This window comes from Zootoca vivipara, chromosome 2 (genome assembly GCF_963506605.1).
Source record: "Zootoca vivipara chromosome 2, rZooViv1.1, whole genome shotgun sequence".
NCBI lineage: Eukaryota > Metazoa > Chordata > Lepidosauria > Squamata > Lacertidae > Zootoca > Zootoca vivipara.
The window spans coordinates 92,254,068-92,278,965 of NC_083277.1; the positions used below are offsets into that span (position 1 = coordinate 92,254,068).

At 43.3% G+C, this 24,898-nt stretch overlaps 2 protein-coding genes across 4 annotated transcripts; both read left to right on the plus strand.

The window, feature by feature from the left end:
* On the plus strand, positions 1–9,489 carry SUMO2 (small ubiquitin like modifier 2). The gene is made up of 4 exons (XM_035104435.2): positions 1–248; positions 2,568–2,699; positions 6,207–6,278; positions 7,355–9,489. Exons 1-4 carry the CDS (start codon positions 228–230, stop codon positions 7,415–7,417), a joined length of 288 nt encoding a protein of 95 aa, XP_034960326.1. The 5' UTR covers positions 1–227; the 3' UTR covers positions 7,418–9,489.
* Positions 9,490–13,163: 3,674 nt separating this feature from the next.
* Positions 13,164–24,889, plus strand: JPT1 (Jupiter microtubule associated homolog 1). 3 transcript variants are annotated; one of them, XM_035104434.2, is made up of 6 exons: positions 13,165–13,335; positions 18,219–18,311; positions 19,369–19,514; positions 20,316–20,413; positions 20,805–20,826; positions 23,830–24,889. In XM_035104434.2, exons 2-6 carry the CDS (start codon positions 18,268–18,270, stop codon positions 23,976–23,978), a joined length of 459 nt encoding a protein of 152 aa, XP_034960325.1. In that variant the 5' UTR covers positions 13,165–13,335; positions 18,219–18,267; the 3' UTR covers positions 23,979–24,889. The 3 variants fall into 3 exon arrangements, with proteins under 3 accessions (XP_034960324.1, XP_060127833.1, XP_034960325.1); XM_035104433.2 differs by lacking the exon at positions 18,219–18,311 and having other exon boundaries at positions 13,164–13,335; XM_060271850.1 differs by lacking the exon at positions 18,219–18,311 and having other exon boundaries at positions 13,164–13,335; positions 20,319–20,413.
* The last annotated feature ends 9 nt before the right edge of the window (positions 24,890–24,898 follow it).

Sequence of the window (24,898 nt, forward strand, 5' to 3'; positions counted from 1 at the left end):
CTCGCCCCGCCGAGGCCCAATGGCGAGCGGACTGGAGGGGGAGGGGGAGGCCGTGCGTGCGCGTTCTCGCAGGCTCAGGCGCGGCCCCGCGGCAGTGCGTGCGCGCTCACTCGCCCCCTCCCCCAGTCTTTCTGTCTCGGCCGTCGCGGTCGCCTTTTTTCATCCTTCCGTCCCCCCACTAGCTCGTGTGAGGTGCTCGCAGCGGACCGGCCCCCGCTGAACTCGCCATGGCTGACGAGAAGCCCAAGGTGAGCGAAGGCGGCGAGAGCGGAGGCAGTGGAGCCGGCACGGGCGGCGGGGACGGAGGCGGCGCAGCGTCGGATCCGCCGCGCCGGTTCTTGCGCGCCATTTTCCACCCCCTCCCCCTCTCCGCCTTAAATCAGATTTCTTTCCAGGGCAGGGGGAAGGAAGGGAAGGGGGTGCCCCCCGGGGAGCTCCCTTTCCTTACAGCGGGGAGCCTCCCTTGCTCCTGCGGAGGGCTGCGGAACGGCTCCTTCTCTCTCGGGTTTCTGTTGTTGTTGTTGTGGCCCCCTTCCTCTGCAAGAAAGAGGCGCTAGTCCCTCGTGTGCCGGGCGCCGTCCGCAGCCTTATTGACCGGGGTGGGGGATGGCGATGGCGATGGGAAGGCCCCTCTTTGTGTCGCTTCCTTCCCGGCCGCCCTGCACGCTGCTTGCTGTGCTCCCTGAGTGGCCCCTGGGCGGCAGGTAACCCCTCTTTCTTTCCCCGCGGAGGTAACTGGCCTCTGGGTGGCCTGGCTTTTCCTTTCCCTCTCTCCCTCCTTCCTTCCCTCCCTCCTTTTCCTACGTACGCCTCGTTTTAAATGTGACTTCGGAGGCGCCAAAATGTTGGCTGCGCGAAAAACCTCTTTCCTCTTGCGGACTCCGCGGGATCCCGCCCGCCGCTCAAGGCGGTTGAACAGAGGAACGTTTTTTTTCCCCTACAAAAGGGGGCGAAGGTGGTGGTGTTCTGTGCGTGCGTGTCTTTTGGATGGAGTTTGCTTTGTGTGCGGGAGTGTGCAAGGGCGAGATCGGAGGTGTGGGGCTTCGCTGCTGCCCCTTCCAGGAGCTCTTTGCAAAGCCTTGCATCGTGAGGGCCGTGTGGCGCCTGTGGTTTTGTATTTTTGTGCGTGTGTCTTAGGTGCATCGGAGGTAGGCCACAGGAACGTCTGTTGTGTGGAGTCGGGCGTACTGTGAACTTAATGGGATGGGCATAGTCATGGGTTCTTAAAAGGTACGAGTTGTTCCATGAGGCTCTGAGCTCGTAGCGATCAGAAATAGGGAATGTTCTTAAGGTCAAACGGTGCCCTTTTAAGTGGCACCCCAGCATACCTGCATAGCTTACAGCATAGTGTGGAGGAACCTTACCCAGACCCTGAGTGGTAGGTTTTTAAAAACTGGTAGGCATGCTTGCAAAGTAACTTTCTGTTACTTACGTTTCTTAAGGTAAAAGCTAAAAAGCTCCTAAGGTGTCTTTATGGTGGTGGTGGTGGTGGTTTTTTTTTTAACCCTGTTGAGTGAGAGAGAGAGAAGATAAGCACATTTTAAGATACATTATTTTTCTTTTCCTCTTACTATATTTATTATATTTTTATCCAGTGTTTCTGCCGAGTAATTTATGCTGGATTGCATAGTTCCCCCCTCCCAATTTGAACCCCATAACAACCCTGTGAAGTAGGTTAAAGCTGAGAGACAGTAACTAGCTCAGTAACACCCAGTGAACTTTATGGCAGAGGGGATTTGAACCCTAAACTCAGATCCAAAACTTTAGAAAATGTCTTCTTTTTTTGCAGTGCTGGAGTTATTTTAAGAAAGAAAAAGAGAAGTAGTTCTGTTCTCATTATGCTGAAGGAACAGAATAAAACAAGAATAGTTGCATGCATTATGAGGCTGTGCTTCAGAGTTGTGTACATAAATACACTAGAACAATAACTTAATGCTTGCCTTTAGTTTAAATAAAGCAAGAGAGGTGTTGGTAATTATCAGGTCTGTAGCTAAAGCTCCAAGAATAGCTGAAGCTTTCCTAAGAAGGATAAAATTAACTATTGTGCTCTTTACAGCTGCATGCTGCTGTCTTAACCTTTAAAACTCTTTCCCCATATAGTAAGTCAAGAGCACTTTGGCTCTTAAATTCATCATTATATGGTGCTGGTTAGTTTTATTGGGTGATTTAGAATGAAATGTCTGAGTTGGTAAGCCCCATTGAGCTCACTTGTGCTTACTTCCAGGTAAGTTTGTGTAGAATTGCAAACTTAATGAGGTTTGTTAGTTTTAGTATTGCCATGTATTGTTGTGAATCTTGTATAGTAGATAAACCAAGTGAAATCTATGTTTAGTTCAAAACATAAAGCGTAGAAATAGTTGCAGTGATCTAATTGACCTGTCTACTATGAACCATTTGTTAGTTGGCAACAGGCCACTAAAACCACTTACTAATGAATGATATTTCTGAAACTGAAAGCTGTAGTGGCTAGTCTTTGAGAACTCTGGTTGTGATAATGCATATTGAACTTGAGGATTCATTACTAGATGGAATAACTTTAAAATCATTATGCTTTTTCCCCATTACAGGAAGGTGTGAAGACTGAAAATAATGACCACATTAATCTGAAGGTTGCAGGGCAAGATGGATCTGTGGTGCAGTTTAAGATTAAAAGGCATACACCACTTAGCAAACTAATGAAAGCCTATTGTGAACGACAGGTGAGAAGACTGTATGAATACTCAAATAAACATTTTGAGGCACCTTCATGCCTATTAACGCTGTAGTAAACATGTACAATTCTACATGTAATGAAAGTGCATCCTTTCATGATATTCAGTACTCAAGGAAAAGCTTCATTCTCAGTTCGGCTTTCTCGATAGCTCCCACCTATTTAGAAAATAAGTGCTACATTCCTTTTTGAGTTTTCCAGCTTGGTGAACGAAGCAAAAACAGAAAACAAAACAGAAGAAAGCAAGTCTAGGCATTTTGAATATGGTGATAGTTAAATTTTATGGTATTTGCTTTTGCATTGTTTGGAATAATTTTATTATAGCAGGTTGAGGTAGTATTAAGTTATGACACCTGTTTTTGCAGTTGAGTTTGGTTTAGTTTGGGGAAAGTTGAGCAATGTTTTCATCTTACGGTCTGTTTTCTCACTCTTCTGGCTTGGAAATAAATCTGCTCCAAAAGGTGCATACTTCTATGTTGCAGCTTTAGAAGACTTAAGACTACTGCAACGTAATAAATAAAATGGGAACAGTTTCCATAGTAATAGCACAATGTAAGAATATTAACACAAAGCATTTGAATCTTTTGAGATTATGTACATGTCAGGGTGAAGTTGATCTCTGAAGTTAGCTTGCTCTACCACTTGTTGTTAACATGGCTAGGGCATAGCGCTTATATTCACAAACTTTAAATATGATATTTGTAAGTTGTGAACAATAGTTCTCCTGTTAGGTTTTCACTGAAGGACTGTGAACAGACTTTACCCTAAGGTTTGTACCAGACTGAGTGCTTACACTGCAGGTTCTTCTTCTGACAGTCTTCTCATAAATTGTGTTGTGGCTTTACCATAGAGTGGATGAAGTGCCTTCTACTTCCTAAGCTAGCTCTGTCTTTTGCAAAAGTTTGTGTCTTGACTTAAGCTGAGGATGAGGGATAATTTTTGGATGAAAGAAACTGTTGATTATTCTGGGAATACTTCAGTGGAGCGCATTTTAGTAGACTTCCATGTAATTGTTGAGGAGCAAGAGCATGGCAGTCTTCCAACATAATGTTTGCTAAAGATATTCTATATCCAAGCATCACTAAACACTGAAAGTATAATACAAAATATGCAAAGAAATAATGAGACTAAGATGCAGCATTTCATGAGGACAAAGGGAAAAAACTTAGGAAAATGGTAAGGCAGGATCATTGATGCATTGGATCAAGCAGGTACATAATTATGCATGGTATGCTGCAGAGGTCCATAAGTTCTTGCTATGGCAAGCATAACTAGCCCCAACACCTCTGATGCACAGTGAGACAATCTCTTTTCTGTCCCTATATCCAAGCTTGGAGGGAGAGATGGGTCTGCTTTGTGCTTTGCTGGGCCTTTCCAGTGTTATGGAAGCACTGCACAACAAGGATGAATTCCAGAGCTGAAGACTGTTCCTGACCCATAGTGTATGTCAGACGCAAGATTCCTTCCTGTGTTCCAGGAGTCAGAGCTGGATGCTTGTTGACCCCGTGGGCTAGGTTTTGCAGGGCTTACCACCTATCAATCACCTGATGCCACAGCGATGTCCTGTGACCTGTTTTTGCCCATGCATTTTGATATCAAACCATAAGAGCAAAGGCATGATGTCTTGCTAGCCCTGACCCTTTACCTGCACCATGCCTGATGTCATATATGATTTCAAGTGCAAGTAAACTGCTTGATCACAATGGCTACACAGTCCAAATGTGGAAGCCTTGTGGGCCTCACTGCTGCCATACTGAAAGTGGGCACACACCTGATTACTTCAAATTTGACTGGAGAAAATTGTGGCTGTGAGAGGGTTTTGTGTTTGTTTGTTTGTTTTAAAAAAAACCCTAAATTGCCAGTCTTCCCTATGAGAATCTGTTTCTAGCCTAAAATGTGGGGTTAAAAAAATCATCTGGCATGGTTTAGAGAAAACCTCTAAGCAGTTTAATTAAAACAGTAAAATAATAATTAGTTATAAACTGAGCACATGAGAAATGTAGCTTTGGCCTTTGGTGCTGAAAGTAACAATTGGGCTAAATTGTTAAACCACAGAGCCTAGGGCTTGCTGATCATAAGGTCGGTGGTTCGAATCCCCGTGATGGGGTGAGCTCCCGTTGCTCGGTCCCAGCTCCTGCCAACCTAGCAGTTCGAAAGCATGTCAAAGTGCAAGTAGATAAATAGGTACCGCTACAGTGGGAAGGTAAACGGTGTTTTCATGTGCTGCTCTGGTTTGCCAGAAGCAGCTTTGTCATGCTGGCCACATGACCTGGAAGCTATACGCCGGCTCCCTCGGCCAATAACATGAGATGAGTACTGCAACCCCAGAGTCGGTCACGACTGGACCTAATGGTCAGGGGTCCTTTACCTTCTACAGTATGTTACAAGTGACAAATTTCTACTTGTGGTAGAATGTGTCAGTTCATGTAGTTAAGTGGCAGCCCTAAAAGTATGCAGCAAAGCAATGGGTTAAAGGGGGCAGAGCAGTTTGGATTTACAGTATATGGGATTAGTCATGATAGTTTATTTTACTTCTGGACTAGCTGGAAGTAAGGACCAATGCACACTCATTCAAGGTAACAATGCTCCTAAGGTTCTATCATCTTCACATTGTTTCAAAAACATGCCCAAATAATAGGCATATTTAATATTCACAGCCTAATAGGATCAGTTCTATAACTTTTCAAGATGTCTAGCCTATGTAACATTTTGGGAGCAAACATTGACTTCTGTTTTGGTAATTGAAGTTTCCTAGTGGCCAAAATGATGGTACGTATAAGCAAAAGAATGAGAGAGAAACTGCACTTAAGTGGAAAAAAGAGAATTTTAAGCTTAATATACAGCCTTGACATCTCTTACTCTGAAATGCTTTTGTTGTGTCTTGCAGAACTCATAAGTGCAGAAACAGCGGTTTTGTTAGATGTTTGCAATGCAGTGCAATAAACCTAGAAAGATATTCCTGTTTCTCTGCTTTGGCTGTGGGTGAAGTTCAGTGTAGCATTATTACAAATATTCTGACTGCAGAAGCATTGCAGCTTGCCAGGTGGGACTGTCACTTCTCTCCCCCCCTCCAATGCTGTTTGTGGGGTTCTACCACCTCCAGCCAATTTTGAGGGGTAGGGAGGGAGAGAGAGACTTCTTGTACAATTGGAAGTCCTTGCACAGGGCTTCCACTAATGGGGTACATTAAGTGCTACACTTCTGAAATGTCAGTCCTTCTGAGATTTGCCACCCTAAAGTCTCATTCAAGTTCACTCCCAATTGTGATCTCAAATCACTGCTTTTGGGCTTAAAAATTTATCTACCATCTCCTAAATGCTACCAGTAGGGGCACTGCTGAACACTTTTACTACACAAGCAAAACTTAATTTACTGCTCGATAATGTGCTTTTTGTAAATGCAAAGATTGGCAAGATAAGTATGATGGCTTGTGGTAGCTGTTTGGTTCAGCTGAAAAGTAATTTAGACTTCCTTTTTTAAATTTGTATTTATGTAGGGTTTGTCAATGAGGCAAATCAGATTCCGGTTTGATGGGCAGCCAATCAATGAAACAGATACACCTGCACAGGTAAGAAAAAAGCTGCTAAAGTTTCTGCTAGAGTGAAAACATAATAAGAATACAAATATCAGCTAAGAAATAGTTTAATAATAGATCTTATCCATGTTAATAGGTAGGTCATGCTGATTTGCAACTAACACTGCTGTATGTAAGAACATTTATTCAGTTAATTGCCAAATGCAACAATATTTTTATTTAAAGACTTTATGTCCAACTTCTTGATAATCGGGTCCTGAATGCAGTTTGCGACCACCTAAAAGTACAATTTGAATTTTACCCAATTCTCCCTGTGCCATCCTAATACTTTAGCCTTCATTGCAGATGTAGGAAGTTTTAATCTGATTCCTGTACAGAAATACATTATTATTGCTATGGATTCATCATCCTGACAAGTGAATAGTACAATTCTTCTGTCTTAATTACAGAAAATGCACTTATGTTTACTATAATTAACTCTGGATTATTAATCTCTGTTGGCTTTGATTCAAAGGTGTCTTGCACAAGTGGCATGCAGGCAAGATAGCCTTTCCTGAATTCTGTCAGTCTTCCCATGCTACAGTAGCTCTCAACCCCTCCCCCCCGGATGCCCATACTATGCCATTCTGGAGAGGCCTTTGCTCCCCATGGAGTGGCTTTTGAGAGACACCTGGGGCAGATAAACCAGGAAAGCCCCATTGCACAAGCTCTGTGCCATTTGTGCTTCTGTTGATCCAATCCATTGAGTCTGGCAGGACCAACAGAATTCAGTTCACTCATTCTGTAATGCAGCCTTGTTTTCTAGTTTAGGTACATTAGTGGACTTAGTGTTACAACCACATTGCAGTCTTTAGGCTCCTGTATTTGCTTGTAGTTCTCTTTAGAGCAGGCACCCCCAAACTGCGGCCCTCCAGATGTTTTGGCCTACAACTCCCATGATCCCTAGCTAACAGGACCAGTGGTTGGGAAAGATGGGAATTGTAGTCCAAAACATCTGGAGGGCCGAAGTTTGGGGATGCCTGTTTTAGAGCATGAGAAATGCGAATAAAAATGTTTCGATTGTGTCATTTGTTATACTTTGAATTGAATTTTAAATCTTTTCCATGCAGTTGGAAATGGAGGACGAAGATACAATTGATGTGTTCCAGCAGCAGACAGGAGGAGTCTACTAAAAGAGAACCAAACTCCCTTTCCCACAGACAACACATTCACAATTAGAAAAACGAGACTTGGTTCAGCCACATCTTGACTACTGCAGTATAGCTTTTCTCTCTTTGATTTCTTTTCCTATTCCTTCTATTGTACATAACGTAACTGGTGTATGTGCACAGACATGCATATTTTTTTTAACTAAATGGCCAATGGTATGTTTTGATCAACATCATATGGAGATGGGGTGGTAAAAACAAACTGGTCTGTGAAAATGCCCCATTCCTCCATGGCATGCTCCTCTAACTTTTATCTTTATATTCCAGTAAGTTATTTTGCTCTCATTGTTGAAAAACAAAAACCTTGCATACCTTATTTGATTGGATAATTTCAATGTTTTTCTTTTATCGTTGTACAACCAAGGACGATTTTATAACTTTTTTGTACGTAGCTGTTACATGTAGAGCAATCTGTCTTTAAGTAGGGGTAAATTACTCTAAACAAAAAATTGATCTTGGATAGTTTTCCCTTCAAGTAAAGCGTCTTGTTGTTTAAATAAACTTCTTGTTTAAAATAAGCTTATTTTTCTTTGTTGTTATAACATTTAAGCTTGAGATGAGTCAGCTGTTGTGGCAGACACTGAATCCACTAGTTACTTGCTGTTGTTTCATCAAATTGCTTGCCCAGTTATTATGCTTCCCCCTACTGTCTAGAGCAGAGTAAACTTGTCAGATGCAGAGAGATGGACTTTTATCCTTTTTTAAAAAAGAATAGCTCTTGTACTGAAAGCCTTGGGAAGAAATGCCAGGGTTTCTAAATTAGATAGCCAGATAAAAATGTTTGGCTTGTGCTTCATAGAATCATAGAGTTGGAAAGGGACCACAAGGCTCATCTAGCCCAACCCTTTGCAATGCAGGAAACCTGCTCAATCTTGGGCTCAGACCCATGACTCTGAGATTAAAGTCTCATGCTCTACCAACTGAGCTATCCCAAGTACAGTATGTACAAAAGGAAACCAGCTGGCATGCACCTTTATATTCGTATATAATTGAGAGGCTGTTCTGAAAGACTAAGGTTAAACTATATGTAATGTGGGTGATCTGTGGCTAGGTTTCTTCATGGCTTTTTAGTGATTATCCATCCTCACACAGCTACTTTGAAGTGCTGGTGAAATGTTTAACCCTTTTTTCACATACAGTTTCCCTCACATTCTCCTGATCTAAATTGCAACCCATCACCCTGCTATTAACTTTGTCGGGAGAAGCGCAAGACGAAGGCTTTATGGGGAGGCAGTTTCTGGGTCTGGAAGCTATTGACAAATTTCCAGTTCTGGATGGGGTTGCACTCCTCTGGAAGCAGGTATAAAGCTTGGAGGTGTAGTTAGTAGTGCCTTTTACCTGCTTTCTCTGGAACCGTTTTGGCCGTATCATGATTGGGCTAGTTCGGGTAGAGGTAACCTTGAGACTGGATTACTGCAGTGGGCTATATCTGGGGCTGCACTTGGGCCTGGTCTAGAAGTTCCAGCTAATGCAGAATGCAGGGGCTAGGCTGCTGATGGTGTCAGATGGCCAATAGCATGCAGCACCTCTGCTAAAACCCCTCCCCTGGCTGCCCATATGCTCTTGGACAAGGCCTGAACAACTTTGGGTCCAGGATATCTTAAGGACTGCCTGAACCTGTGATTGGTGATCAATCACTGAGATCATCCAGAAGAGTGCTGTTAGTTGTCCCACATGTTAGAGTGGACTGACTGGTCTCTGCTAGAAGATGGACATTCCACATCTGACCTGTGGAATAAATACTCTTTCAGCAGAGATTTAGCAGACACCCTTATTACTTTCATAAAGATCTTTTTATGCCATTAGGACCTGCGCAGCTGTTAAAACTTTCTTGATTAGCAAGTCATTTTCATGATCATTTTATATTGTTTTTATGGTGTTTTATGTTTTGTTGTATATATTGTACTCTGCCTTGAAATATGTGTTGGTGGCATTTAAATAAATGAATAGCTTGAGAGGGCTGATTTAGATTGGGGGAAATAGCCTAAGATGAAAGAGGATGAAACCTCATTTCCCCCATCTTTGGAGTAGTTGCTTGGGATCAGTTATTAAAAATGACTGGATAGTGGATCTCCTATGTCACATCTAGTTTTGCCTACTTAAGAAGTTCATAACAAAGTAATCTGTAAAATATAAAATACTGTTCCTTACAATAAACTGCTGTTAAGTTATAAAAAAAGGATAAAACTATTATATTAATAGAAGGCTCAGTATTTACACATGTTTTTCATCTGCTAGGGATGGAAATATGGTTAGGATATTATGAGATTATTTTACATGTTTAGTGATTAAAACAGTGCTCTCATCAAAAACAACAGTATACCTTGTGGAATGGGAAAATAGACATTGTAGTTCACTCCAGTCTTGTAATCTTTTATGTGAATACAACATTGGGGTTCTAGCATTAGTGTGAAAGCCTAATTAGTGCTGAGAGGTTGTCAGTGAAGAAATTGCCATATATGCAGTTGCCTTCCTACTTTTGCCAGAACCCTGCTGAAGCCGGGCAGTTAAGTTACTCTTGTTGCCTTGTGGAGAGTCAGGTAGGACTTCATAGGAGCCATAGGAGCTGGTGCAAAACTCGACACACGGTCATAAGTTGTGATAGAGTTGAGGTATCTAGTTCAGAGCAGCCAGGTTTAAGATTGTAATTTTACTGTAAATATTACTGGTTCTGCTTCTGCTGTTAGAAATCCATGGAATGGGGCTTCTTGAGATGAGATGGAAGGAGAGGCAGGAGAGAGCCTTCAGCATCCATTGTCATAATTTGAGTTTTACGCATGCTGATGAAATCCATATTTTAAGAATGTCCTAAGAATACTGGGGTATATTTTTCAAAGTATTTTTAAATTTAAGATTTTGTCTCCATCCAAAATTGTATAGATTCACCTGATAGTATGTACTGGTACTTATAAGTATTTTAAAACAAGGCAATCTCAAGAAATTTATTACTAAAATGAAATTGTTACTGTCTTGTTGGAATGGAGTTAAGCAAGAGCATCTGTATTCCAGAAATGTTATGCTTATTTACTTTTGTACTGCCTTCCTGAAAACTACCAAGGCAGTGTATTAAAAATAAAAATATGATAAAAACATTGTAAGTACTACTAAAAGATACAGGAGTTCAAATTAGGAAGATGTGCCTTGACATATTTTCTAAAAACAGGGTGGTAGGGGGCAATTGTAGCTCTGAAATGGCATATACACTCTCCAGTGTTTCTGCATATGCATTGTATTTACAGGGCTAGCTAAGAAATATTTGATAAATTGCATATCTACCATTCTGCAAACGTGAAGAGGGGTATGTTAAAAAAATATCCCACCTGCTTCAAAGATTTAAATACATGGTCTAATGAGTTTCAGAAAGACAGAAAACTGTATAGTTGTGTCAGCAGCAATGGGACATTTACTTGAGGAAAGTGCTGGATTCATGATGACCTATTTTTCTACTTGATCATCTGGAATCAAACACCTACAATTATCATTTTCTAGATTGATTCCCATGGGCATAGCTTCCTATCAGCCAAATGGAGTTGCTGTCATAGGGATGTGGCATTCCAGTGCTGCTTAATGCATGTTTACACCGCCCAGTTAACAAAAATACTAACCATCATGATTTATACAGATAATTAGGGGAAGTAGCTTGTCTTAGTCTGTAGTACAGATAAAAAACTTCTGAGAGTCCCCAGAAATTCAGTAATTTATGAAAGCAGCTGCCTACTTAATTGGTGTATTACGGGGTGGCCTCTATACAAAATGGGTGCCTGGTGTCAAGTAGGATCAGTGGCAAATTCTGGTGTGAAAGGATGGGATAGTGCAGATACTTTATGTGTTGCTCTTTTCACCCTCCCCAAGAGTAAGAGACTGCTGTAATTCACAGGAGACGACACAGGATTAAAGGATGCCAAAGAGGGTAATTATCTGAAGACAACTTCCATGAAATAACAAGCTTTCAGGGAGTGTGGAGTTAAGTGTTTTGACTGGGGGTTTCAGTTCCATCCCCCTTAATTTACCTTTACTGAGACAGCCATGACCTCATCTCATTACAGTGTTCCCCCCCCCCCCGCATTTAATTGAATGACTTTAAATAGGGAAATAGGTTCTTTTTTTCTGATCTACCGTATGTCTCAATATGGAGAAGTGACTAGAAATGCTTGTTTCAACAGTGGGACTGAGGAGACAGTACTCTAAAATGTGAAAAAGAAGCTAGTATTACTTGATAGTCCTGCTTAAAATGATTTCACACTGATTACCTTTTGCTAGCATTGTGTACTGAGAGTATTACACTTGAGACCAGCACCTTGTAAGTGTTCCCATTCCCAGAAAAGTAAATGATGCACTTCCTTTGTACCGAGTAGGATTATGTCATTGTAGAATAACCAAACCTTGAGATATGACTAGTGCCCATTTGGCTTTAATTTTTTATTTTTATTTTACTTGGCTGATGCTTCATGCTCTCAAACATGCATGTACATGCATACTTTAATAGCTTTGTAGAATAAAAAGTCTGCTGGCCGCTATGATTGCATGGTGGCCAAAGTATACTCATGAGAAGAGAAGACTCCCTGGAAAAGACCCTGATGTTGGGAAAGATTGAGGGCACTAGGAGAAGGGGACGACAGAGGACGAGATGGTTGGACAGTGTTCTCGAAGCTACGAACATGAGTTTGACCAAACTGCGGGAGGCAGTGGAAGACAGGAGTGCCTGGCGTGCTATGGTCCATGGGGTCACGAAGAGTCAGACACGACTAGAACAACATGATTGCATGGTAAATTGCCACCCTATTTTTCCTAGAGCAAAACTGAAGGTGCATTTGGAGAGGAGTCCTCATCTAAAAATACTGGCATGTTTAAATACCAAGTGCTTTGCAAAGCAGCTGCTGGAACCTACATTTTAGTGAAAAGGCAAGCACTATGCTTTATCTCCCCCCGCCCCGAAAAAAATCCCAATTCTTTTTCTTCATGCGGAAACCTGCCTGTTTCATGCCCAGTCATGCTTCCTGCATCGAGAGAGATGTCAGCTTTTTCCTTTCTACCTTCTTACACATCGTGGTTATACATCGCAAAGCAATAATGTGATACCATTGTACTGCATACTTCTATATTCAAGTATTTTTATTTTTTGCCCGCTCCTGCGGTAGTAATGTTAGCATCACACAGTTCAATCATATCCTGGAAGCAGCAAAACTACAGGCATTGTACTGAAGTAGTTGCCGGTGTTTTGTTGTGTTGCGCGGTTTTGTGTAGTTTGAAAGGGCAGGGCGGCACTTTCCTTTCATACATTAGGGGGGCCAAATCCTGCATGTGCCGGGTTTATTTCAGGTTCCGGGGTGCGACTAAACACCGCTTCACGCATCCCTGCTATGCCACTCCCTATGAAGGGATCCCCTTAAACTGCTATCGTAAAGAAAGGCTAAGGAAGTTGTTATTGCCTCATGTGTCGCCCAACCAATCAGCACCCAATTGATTTGAATGGCAGCCACACCGTTAAATCGAAAACAAAGGGGGAGAGCGCTCTGGAACAACCAATAAGTGCTAAGCAAAAGTACCTCTCGTCCAGTCCAGCGGGGCGTGCTTGTGGATGGACCAGTCTCCGGCATCCGGAGGCGGGACGATCTCTGGAGTGGCACGAGGCCGGCAAGTGAGACCGGGAGAACGGTTTTGAACTGTCCAATACGATGGCACGAGCCATGACGGATATAAAAGGAGCTGCCAGCGCCAAGCGGTTACTGCAGTTGACGCCGGCAGTAGTACGGTGTTGGGTTGCGGGAACAACACCTTCCGCTTACCTCTTCCTCGGGCGGCTCCTCACCCGGCTTCTTCCCCGCCATGACCACCACGACCACCTACAAGGGGATGGACCCCAGCGGGCGAAGCAGTTCCAGGTCGGTTTAGACCGTTTCCTCTCGCCGCTTCCTATCCTTCGCTTGCCCCTTCCTTTCCCTGGACCGTGTGGGGAGCGGGCCCAGAGCCCATGTCTCTTGGGCTGGCGGCGGTTCTTCCGTTCACACGGGGGTGCTGCCGGACACGTGAAGCCCCCCCCACCAACGCGGGTTAGAGGACAGCATGTTGGGGAGGGGGCTCCTCCGGTGGGCCTTGGAGGGTCCTGAGAGGCAACTCCGCTTGGCAAACGGGGTTCGCGGGCGTCCGAGGGCGGCTTTTGCTGGATGGCGAAGGGGTTGTCCGCACGGGGCCACTACACGGGTGTGGGCGCTTTCCTTCAGGCGCAGAAATACCGGGGGTGGCCTATTGTCATGCCGCGGCTCCGGGACTTTCCTCCCGGCGGTCCACACCCACGCCGCCTGGGTGCGTCTCAAGGGAGGGTGGGTGGGTAGGCAGGCAGAAGCCGCCTTCGCCGCCTTCCCCTTTATGTCTGTCAGGATGCCCAGAAGACAGGCGTGGTGCCGTCCAGCTGTCCGCTGCTGGAAGTGGGGAGTCGGCGGCCCGCCTTTTTTCTCCTTCGAGGCCTCGCTCGCTTTCCCGGACCTGTGTCGTACTTGCTTTCCCCTTCCCCTTTGTACGCTGCGATCGCCGGGAAGAAGCCCCTGCTTCTCTGCTTCGGAACTGCAGCTTGTTGGGAAACGGAGAAATGACGCACCATATTGCTTGGGAGTGGGGGGGGGGCTGGAGCTTTTATAAGAGGATAGTTTTTGGGGTGGGGGATGTTTTTGTGCATGTTGAGATTGAGAATAGGCCTCTTACACCCGCCCCCCAAAAGAGGATTAGCCACAAGGCTCTAGCTTAGTTTAGTTTAGTACTGTCTGCTTTCCGCCACGGATAAGATTCTTTGGCTTGCGAGGGTGGGAGCCGCACCCATCCCGGAATCTGCTCGGAGGCCGCTGAGCCTTTCGCTTGCCACAGCTTTTTCCCTTCTTCTCCCCAAAGATACGGCTGCGGGGGCGGGAGCGCACTCCGAGGCTTGGCTGTGTCAGACTCGCTCAGCAGATTGATCCGTGCGCTTCTGCTTCCCAGCCTAACAAAGGAGGCTGCTACCCCTTCCCGATCAACAGGATTAGGTGCTCCCAAAACCCTTTTGCGTCACCCCTGGCACCGCTTCTTGGCTTCCTTTTTGTCTGGCTTGTAGATCTCGGCAGCGAATATCTTAATCTGGCGTGGTTTCTGTAAGTGATTCCTCGCGCTGGGTGGGGCTTGAGCACACTTCTATTGTCTAGCATCTATGACCATCTCTACCTGTTAACTCGAGGCTTAGAAGCCGTGAGCAAGTCAGCAACTTCTGTAATCCTCTGAAAGGCCGTCTCTATCTTTGGTCCAACTTCTGCCTGTAGAAGAAGACTTGATCTTGAAAGGCGTGAAGGTGTATGGAACTTATTGCACACTGTTACTTTAAATAGATTAGATCTTAAGCATGTTCTGGTGCTGCAACTTTGAATATCTTTTGTATTGGTCAGTACTCTGCAGTGCTGCATGGCTTGCTTTTAGGATTACAAGGTGGGGGCATTGGAAGCCGAGGAATAACCGATTCTTCAGAACTGATTTTTGAAAATAATAATGCCTTTTTGGTGAACAAAGGAACTAAGCTGGGGGCTGAGTTATTTCAGTTGCATTGCAAAATTGAGAGAGATAAGATAAGATAAGATATCTTTATTGTCATTGTCCCCTTGCGGGAACAACGAAATTACTCGGTTGCTACATCCACTCAGATAAAGCATTCCGCATAATCCAAAATTACAAAACCTAATTAAAAACAGTAAATATGATACAAATAACAAGTAAAATAAGATGACTTCAAAGTCCAGGCTTTCCATTTAAGGCCAAAATCGCTCTAGAGAAGAAACTGTTCCTGAGACGGCTCGTTCTTGCCTGCATAGTTCTATATCTCTGTCCCGATGGCAGGAGCTGAAACAAATGGTCTCTTGATATGTCTAGTGCTTTTCTATGGCACCTGGTGGTATAGATTTGTTCTAAGGTGGAGAGTGGGCAGTGTGGGAGAGTGTTCTAAGGTGGAGAGAGGCCCAGTAGTCATGTGGTTGAGAATCCAAAGGCCCCAAGTTCTACTGTGGCACTCAGAGTACTCCTAGTTTATGTGTAGAGAGGTACTGTATATTCCTGCGTATTTTGGGGATTTGCACAAATTGCACTTGAACTCTGGTAGTAGAGCACCTTTCTACAGAACTCAGAACTTTCTGCAGTGGCACCTTTCTGCAGAACTCAGCATTTATATGGGCCTGTTTTGGTTGGTAGGCAACAGTTTCTTGCTTCCTAAGACCCTCTCAGTTGACAGACAGGTACTCTAAAATGTCTGTTATAGGAGGAGGAAACAAAGGTCTATGTTGTATAACAAATCAATACATTTAAAAAGCTAATTTACCAGCTTAACAAAAGGTGCCACAATATGCTTTTTTAAAGTAAGTAATTTGACTTCTTTAACATCTTAAGTTCCCTTTAGCTGGAGGAAATTCTGAAGTGCGCCATATTTGTATATCATTTATTTCCAGCTTATTAATTTCATTGCACACACAAACTCACTCCACACCAGGAGTGGAGAACTTGTGTCCTCCAGATGTTGCAAACTACAGCTGCCATTATTTACCTTCCTGGCGGGGGATGGTGGTTTTGGAGTCCAAGTTCAGCTCTAGCGGAACAGATTGCACACATCTGCAGTAGAAACCAACTGAAGCAGTATTTTATTTTTTTAAAAAGCACTTGTACAGACACCTCTGGTGAATAAGAATAGCCTCCAGGCAACAAGACTGGAAAGGTTTATTACACTTGTTTCTCCGCACACACCCTTTCTTTGTGCCCTAAATGACTGAGCACATATTCACAAACACACTGGTTTCTTTCTTTGTAAGAAAGTAACTACTGTATTGTACAAGGCAGAAGTCACATTTGGTAAACGCAAGTTTGTTAATGCCTGAAAATTTTTTCCTCCCCTATGTCTGGTTGGTGGTTGTTAGTACTACTGCCCTACATTTTATCCAGGATTGTCTATCAAAATGGCCTACAGTTAAATCTACTGAAAGATGTACAGTAATTGGAAATTGGGGATGTGTTTGTGGTAGCTTTTTCTAGTCACCATGTTTCTTTCATTTGCATTCCACCTTTTCTCCAAGGAGCTGGGAAACCCCGCCAGATGGGTGGGGTATAAATAATAAAAATATTATTATTATTATTTGGTGGTGTATATTGCTCCCCATCTCATTTAATCCCCCCAACAACCCTGTGAGGTAGGTTAGCCTGAGAGGCAATGAGGCAGTGAGCTTCATGGCTGAGTGGGGATTTAACCCAGGTCTCCCATGTTCTCGTCCAGCACCCTAACCACTTTGCCATGCTGGAGGTAAGAATGAACTCGGGCATTAAGAGTTCAACACTCTAACCCAGGCATCCCCAAACTGCGGCCCTCCAGATGTTTTGGCCTACAACTCGGATGATCCCTAGCTAACAGGACCAGTGGTCAGGGATGATGGGAATTGTAGTCCAAAACATTTGGAGGGCCGAAGTTTGGGGAAGCCTGCTCTAACCACTACACCACACTGGCTCTAGTCCAAGTTCCAGGCTCTTGCCTCTAAGGGAAGGGTGGCATAAAGGATCTGTAGGTACACTCTGAAGTTAGCTGATGGTAAAGGCATCAGTCCACCAAAGCAGCCCTTCCATTTCTTCTTTAGCTTTGTCTGGTTGACTGCTGAGCCCTTTTCATTTTAGCATGAAACATTCCTGCATATAAATGAGTTCCATATGTACTCTCCTTTTGTGGAGTATCTCCCATTGGGGAACATATGAGCTTTAGGTAAGCTTATGACAGCTTCCTGTGTGTGAAGATATTAAATACACATTGCAAGAAAAATGGTGATGGATCCATGGATTCCCTTGCAGAAACTACTTCTTTTAAGAATAGTACCGTATATGTAGGATTCCTTCCAGTGCTTGCGTTGAGTGCTCTCTTTGCACTCAGAGTCAGGTTCCACCCACCTGTCGGCTGTTAATGAAGATGAGTCTTACTTTTAATGTTTGGTTTATCCCTTATTTCATTTAGGAACAACTTATGTATGGGTCAAAAACCTTACTTTGTCACAGTCACTTGTTATTTAATTCAAAAAGTTGCTGTAATGAAATTGACTGGTAATTGTTGGGAGATACAACTTTGTGTAGTCTGATATTTTTGCTCTTGGCTGCGTGCTCAGAGCATTCTTAAACGCATCTAAAATAGGCTTCTATAGAAGGTATGTATGCTAAACTACCACAAAATTGCGCTGTCATATGGAGGATGGAGCAAGCTTGTTTACTCCTGCTCTGGAGTCTAAACCCAAAACAATAAGTTCAAGTTACAAGAAAAGAGGTTCCGACTAAACATCAGGAAGAACTTTCTGACTGTAAGAGCTGTTTGAGAGTGGAACAGACTCCCATGGGAGGTTGTGGACTCTCCTCCTTTGGAAACTTTTGAACAGAGGTTGGATGGCCATCTGTCATGTATGATCTAGTTGAGATTCCTGCATTGCAGGGATTGGACTATACGACCCAAGAGTCCCTTCAAACTGTACCGCTCTATGAGTCTGATTTCGTTTTCCTGATGTAGCTTGTTAAGGGTGTGTGATTGGTGTGTACTAGGTAACTCCAACATACAAGGGACACAGACCAAGACTCTGCCAAAAAAAGATATCCTAGTAGAATTCATATTCTGCGGGTTAATAGGGAGGCATGTGAATTGTTTGCAGTATGGCCAAGCTGTTAGCTGTGCCATAAGAGTATCCAGTGACAAGATGTGCAAAGCTTAACACCTGAAGTACACTATTTTGTATCTAACATCTAGTTCAAAGGACCTACAATGATACGCTCTCTAATGCATACTCCACCCTCTAATGCACACTGCAAGGCTAGCAGTGTTTAATGCTGCTGAAGTCAGGTATGAAGTATGGCACAGTGAGTTGCTTGTTGATCCATACTATAGCTAAGGCATGTTATCAGGACAGCATGGTGATTATAAATTGCTGATCTTAAATTCCAGATTCCTGAACTTTACTCCAGTCTAACCTTGTCCTTCTTTGCTTCTTTCTCATACATACTAAGTGTCCCACTTTTGGAAAGTTTCAGCAACAGCTTTCAGTTTACTCTGAAAATAGTTAGACTAACCTGACCCTCTGCCATAGCTTCCAAGTACCCCATTTTCCCCGGGAAATCCCCGTATTTTCTTACCTGCGGGAAACAGTAAGAAAATACGGGGATTTCCCGGGGAAAACGGGGTACGCACTTCCGGACATGCGTAGAAGCAACTTTTGATGCCGTTGTGCCCATTTCCAAAATGTCCGCAGCACCAGAAGTCGCTTCTATGCACTTCTGGACATGCATAGAAGAGACTTCTGGCGAAACTTTCCAAAAGAACATGGCCACCAGCAGGAGCTCCATAATCCGGGGGAATACAGGATATTTTGCCATTCTTCTGGTGCCACATCGGAAGTCGCTTCTATGCATGTCCAGAAGTGCATAGAAGCGACTTCCGGTGCTGCGGCGCTGCTGATCCCAGATTTTTCAATCCGGAACTTGGCACCTATGCCCTCTGCCCACATCTGGCTTTTAAAAGTGTTGCCTTGTGTATGAGTGGGGCAACTGGTTAAGAATTCTGAATAATCTGAAAGTGCTTTTAGAGGGCAATAGGTATGGTGACTAAACTGTTGCCCCTAAAAAGGGTTATGAGCTCTTTATCTCTTGATGCCACGCTGTAACCACTTGCAATCATTAAATTGCAAATAAGTGCTTTAGTAATCTGAGTCAGATGAACATTCTTTAGTGAGCTGGCCGTTTATTTTACTTTGTGTATTAATGGTAGCAAGCTAGTCTGAATGGACTAAAAACATACTGTGTCTTAACAGGCTATGTATAGCTACTTTAATGTCCTCTTTTTGCGCTGGTAGGCTACACAGTAGATGACAATGCTGTAAACATAACTCTCGGTCTCTTTCTAGAGTTCTTCGTCCACCAGGTGGTGGTTCCACGTTCAACATGGGATTTGATCTGCCAAAAGAACACCAAAACACAAGAAGACACAAGATGGCATCCAATATCTTTGGGACTCCAGAAGATGATTCATCCCCCTGGGCTAGCTCAACAGGTGAAACAACTACTTCTGATTCTTTAAAGCGGTGCCCATGGTTGAATATCTGGATTCGAGTTTTGTGACTGCGCTTCCTGGCCTTGTTTTGGAGCTGTAAAATAGTCTTTGCAAAACAATTAAAAGAATAACTGGAGAGAGGATAACTTGCAGTGTAGGCTTGTCTGGCTTGAATAGTCGCTGATGGGTGGAAGCATGAACTACTTACTCGGTTAGGAGCTGCAACATGTGGAAGTAGTGTTGAGTAATTTTTGGCTTCAGTTTATCCTGTTCACGATCTCTTGGCACTGGGGCAAGTCCTAGCCTGTTTACGTGCTAACTCCTATGACCCTGTTCTAAGCTGTGGTGTACTAGCACACCAGTGGCTATTTCACTTACAGAACTAGCTGCATGTACTTGGCAGGCATTGGGGAAACATTAATGGTGCTGTAGCAGCAGAGAGTGAGTAAATACTAGCGTGCAAGCTGTTTCTAATGTGCCTATGAGAGTCTCTCTCTAAATGAAGAAAACTGCATGAAAATTTCGATACAGAACAGGTCAAGAGGGTCATTGTTAGGCCAACTGGTTGAATGTGCAAAAGTACTTTTACTAAGCTTAAACTTATAGCAGATGTTCAAGATTCAGAAACATTTTGAATAGGGAGGTGTTGGGACTATGCTAGATGAGGTATGTGTTAAGTAGGTAACAAAGAATTTTTGGGCCAGTTCATTCTCTCTGGTTGTTGCTTACAAATATTCTACATGATTTTATTACTTTGGGTATCTGGTTTATATACATGTTACAGTGATAATTTATTCACAGCAGCCAAGCCCAGTGATGTCAGTGAAAATTCCGAAGCTCCTGGGTCAGAAAGAAGAAATTCTTCTGATGCAATCTCTGGTGACTTCGTGGATCCAAAGGTAATAGCTGCCCTTTTTGTAAATTGAGAATATTAAAATTCTGGCAGAGCTGCTCAACCTTCAGAGGGCTGGCTTTGCTCTTATTCTGTTACCTTCCTCCTCAAAGGAAGGTATACGTGAAAATATCCCTAGTTCTTGATAATGAGATTTCAAGCACAGTGCTGCTCTAAAAACACTGCCTTTGCTTGTCATTTGAAGCCAAACTCCAAAGACATTAATAATATAGCAGTTTCCCCCCATAAAACTCAAAGTACATTCATTGTTTCAGAAATCAGGTTTTTGCTGTTGACAAATATGCTTACTTATATTGGCTCAGCTAAAGAAGTGATCTTGGTTGGCTGGTTAATGTCAGCAAAGGTAGAATTAACATTGGCCTTTTTTTATATTGCAGGGCGGGGAAGGTGAGGCTCCCGGTAAGTACTTTCTCCTCCTTGCCTCTAAATAAGCAAAAAGAAAATTCATTTCCGGCTTGGGTGGATGTGTACACTGGTGTATGTTGGGGTCTGAAAGAATAAATGTGGATCAAGATGACTTTTGATCTGTCAGCTCTGTGGCCTCTTGGTCTTGCATAAGATTTTACCTGGTTGCAGTTCACACATGAATAAATGCAAAACATTTTAATTCTCAGGTGTACCTGGGGTGCACCTGCCACCACATATAATGTTAATAGAATGTGCATGTATACCTCAGTAGGCATAATTCATTCGAGTTCTGTAGGGATTTGTGAATATAGAATGGCATAAATATGTCTGATTCGTGTATGTGTTGTGTATGGTGACAGACATGCTGAAACGAAGTTTAAGAGGAAATTGCTGCCAAATTGCACAGAAAGGAGCAGAATGGAAATGGGAGGAGTGGGTTTTTTTCTTTTTCTTTTCAAACAAGTGAAGCTAGAGAGAGGCTTCCATAGCACCTTTAAGGTTTAAGTGTTCATTTTACTCCCAACGTTGTGTGGTGAATAAAGTGTGTGTTTTCTGAAGCTAAGCTTCCAGAGCTGTCATTTGTAGAGCCATAACTCTATGAGACCTACAACATAAACTGTACTTTGAGAAGGCTGCATGTGAGTGTGTGATGTGACTAGTGGGTTTGGGTAATGTCACAGGCGCGGTAGCGGCTACTCTAGAGTAACGACTCCTCACGACGTTGCATTTTCATGCTTTTATTATGTGCAAACTTTTTACAGTGCAGAGTCAGTACTATGTACATGTTGTCAGTCTGGGTCAGAACCTCCGAATGGGGATTCCCGCGTCTTTTTCCAACAAAGTAGCCTGGGAATACTGAATCTCCGCCCCCGTCGCTTCTTGCGCAATTCCGGGGCCGGCAGGAGCGGTCTTCTTGCCGCGCTTTCCCTGCTTCCCCCTTCCTTTCCTAAGCAGAGCAGTGGCTCTGCTACCCTGCCTGAGCCATGCCCTCTACTTCCCGATTCCCCACTGGAGTCATCCCCCTCCCCGCTTCCACTGGCGCTGGGAGAAGAGCTTGTGCTTAAGATGGGAGGAGGCTGTCTGTAGCTTCTGTCCCTCACAGGTAACTTACAAGTTGTCTGACAACTTAGGCAAGAGGCTTCCAACTTCAAAACCTGCCTTAACAAATTGGGATCCTTCTCCTAATTCTGTAGAGTTCCTGTTGGTGGCCGTTAGTTGGCTAATGGCACAAAAATGCCCCAGCTACTATGTGAGGGCTCCTAGCTATACTAAAGCAATCAAGAATTACCACACTCATTTTGTGGGGGAAATGGAGTGGATAGAATGGAATTAGTCCAGTTTTCTGTCAAGCAGAACAGGTACTCATGATGCTTAATGTATTGTGCACATGAGTAGCTTCTATCAGCTGTGAAATAGCACACCTCTTGTCTGGTAGCCAGTTGTCATTACTCACTTGATCTCTCTGCAGGATTCTTGTAGACCTTTGCCTTCTCTTAGCTGACTTTCTATATGCATGGGACAGCTTTCTAAGATGACTAATCTTTAGAATTTCAGCAGATAGCCTTAGCTGTCTAGTGCACACCAAACATAGTTAACCTCAATCAGTGTTCAGTGAAAATGTTTCTTAAAGAGCTGGATAGAGGGGTTTTTTCCAACCTGTGGTTAATCATCCAAAAATCTGCCAATTGAAGTAGATTTCAGAATCAAGGTCAGAGAGACAACCTGGCAACCTGAAAGTGAGATAAACCACAATTTGGCACTCCCATTTTAAACCTACACCTTATAGTCCAAGAATGGGATTGTAACATGCTACAGGAAGGACAGATGTAAGGTTCGGAAACCTATTCTACATTAATTTTGAAAAATCTAATTACCTGACTTTTCTTCCTGGAAATGTGATGGTATTAGGACAGTGAATTATTTATATGTTGGCAGGTGGGAGTTACTGAGTAAAGACTGAACAATAATGGTTTTAATTACATGCATATGCAGAAGTTCTATCTGTGCAGCCAGTCATTGGTGTGGTGTCTAGATTGTAACAACCAGGCTTGGCAGATTGTTCGAAAGCTTTGGTTAAAACATCTTTGGAAAAGCTGCATACCAAGGAGTTTCTAAACTATCTGGCTAGGATGTATGATGTACTTAGTTCTGTGGCCAAATGGCACATTAAATCCTGTTCGACATGCCGCCTGCATTCAATTTCACAACACAGCATATAGTGTGTTCTGCTATTGTTGGATCTGCTGCTTCAATTATGCAACTGGTGCTTCAATTATGCAAATGGTTAGATATGATAATAAGGCTCCTTGTGCAATGAATATTCCCCTAAAGTGCACATGTATAATATGGATTTGACTGATGCTTTTCCTTGCTAAATTCACTGGCATTGGCTTCTGATTTTCCTACTTTTAAAAATTGGGTTTTTTTAATTGTTGGAGACAAAAAGAAAACAAGAAAAACAACAATGCCAAAATATAACAGTGGGGGCAATAAAAGAAATTCATAATGCTACTATAGGACATCAGGGCTGACTGGTGTTGACCCCTCAATAAATCTAATTTACTTTTGGTACTTGATAAATCTTGGAAATACTTGCACAAAAAAGGAAGTTGCTCGAGTCTGACTCCAAATAAGTTGTGCTTTGCTATACATGCAGCTGAGGAATGGGGATCCTGTGGCCCTCCAGATGTTGCGAGAATCCTGCTTACTCCCATCAGCCCCAGCCAGCATGGCCAGTGATCAGGGATGATGGGAGTTGTAGTTCAGCAGCATCCAGTGACAACCCTGGACCTTTCCCAGAGACAATCCTGTACAAGTGAAGCCCACGAGAGATGCAAGCCCAGAGCAGTGTATCTGCTAGATAGAGCTGTTGGGCAGCAGTCTTTTCTACTTCCGTTGTTTAAGATTTGCCACAGAGCCAGTGTTTGTCCAGCAATAACTTTGATATGTTGGAGATTGAAGCATTCCTTTTCCCCCCTATTCCTTCTTTTCTAGAAAACACAGAGGTTGAAATAGAAGCTGCCTCTGACCCGAGTGAAGAGAAGCCTGTGCCGGCTGCACCAGTTCCTAGCCCCGTAGCTGCAGCACCTGCACCATCTAGGAGAAATCCACCTGGCGGAAAGTCCAGCCTAGTCCTTGGTTAAACTTTTTCCTCCTTTGCTCCTCCTCCTAACTACTTGGAACTCATGTCTGTCATCTTTGTTTTCCTTCCATGCTTGTGAACTGCACAACTTGAGCCTGACTGTACTACTTCTCAAACTGTCATTAAAGAAGCACTTTAAGTACTTCATCTTTTTTAAAGGAAGGTTTTTCAACTTCTGTCTTGTCTCCCTTGGGTCTACTGGAAGTGGAATGTGTGATTTCTTTTCCTAGTGGTAGACGTAGAGCAGTGGCATTCCTATGCAGCCCATGGCTGGTGGAAAGATTTCTAAGGTATATATATATGTATAGTAGTGTATCATAACCTAGGCTGGTTGGTTCTGAGTGTGTTAGATGGCATTTTGTCCTGAAATTCATAGAAACCCCTTGGTTAGCTTAGAAGAAGGGTCGAAAGTCCAGGGTTGTACTGATCAGAAGACGGTTGACAAATGTACTCTCTCTTTCCTACCCATCCCTGCAACACATACTAGTTGGGTTATCCAGGGTATCATTCAGTAACTGGTGAATGTCTGAAGCCCTGTTGTGTATTTCTGAACAGTAAGAGTCATGGTGCTAGCGATTACCATGCTGCCTTCAAACAAGAAGAATCTTGGTTCAGGCATATCAAGATGGGACCAGTGCCAAATAACAGGGCTAGTGATTTGAGATTTGAGATGCTGTTCTGTTGCCCCAGTATTGGGACCCACCTGAAGTCAAGGTGGAGTGGATCTTACAGAAGTAAGTGTTGGAGACAGGAACAATCTCTCTTAAGAGGCATTCTAGTTCAAACAATTCCCGTGCTATGCATGATCGTGCTGGTGCTTGACCATGAGGTGAGAGTTTCATCCTTCTAAATGTGTGTTGTATCTTGATAAAGCTGGATTGTTGCTTAAATAAAGGATATAGAAATTTTGAAGCAGTGTCA

Bases quoted from the DNA above. Each gene is read 5' to 3' on its own strand.
- SUMO2 (XM_035104435.2), top strand. From the start codon at position 228: ATGGCTGACGAGAAGCCCAAG. The intron at 2,700-6,206 runs GTGAGAAGACTG...GTATTTATGTAG, and splicing joins AAGCCTATTGTGAACGACAG to GGTTTGTCAATGAGGCAAAT. The intron at 6,279-7,354 runs GTAAGAAAAAAG...TTTTCCATGCAG, and splicing joins AAACAGATACACCTGCACAG to TTGGAAATGGAGGACGAAGA.
- JPT1 (XM_035104433.2), top strand. From the start codon at position 13,280: ATGACCACCACGACCACCTACAAGGGGATGGACCCCAGCGGGCGAAGC. The intron at 19,515-20,315 runs GTGAAACAACTA...ATTTATTCACAG, and splicing joins CCCCTGGGCTAGCTCAACAG to CAGCCAAGCCCAGTGATGTC. The intron at 20,827-23,829 runs GTAAGTACTTTC...CTTCTTTTCTAG, and splicing joins CGGGGAAGGTGAGGCTCCCG to AAAACACAGAGGTTGAAATA.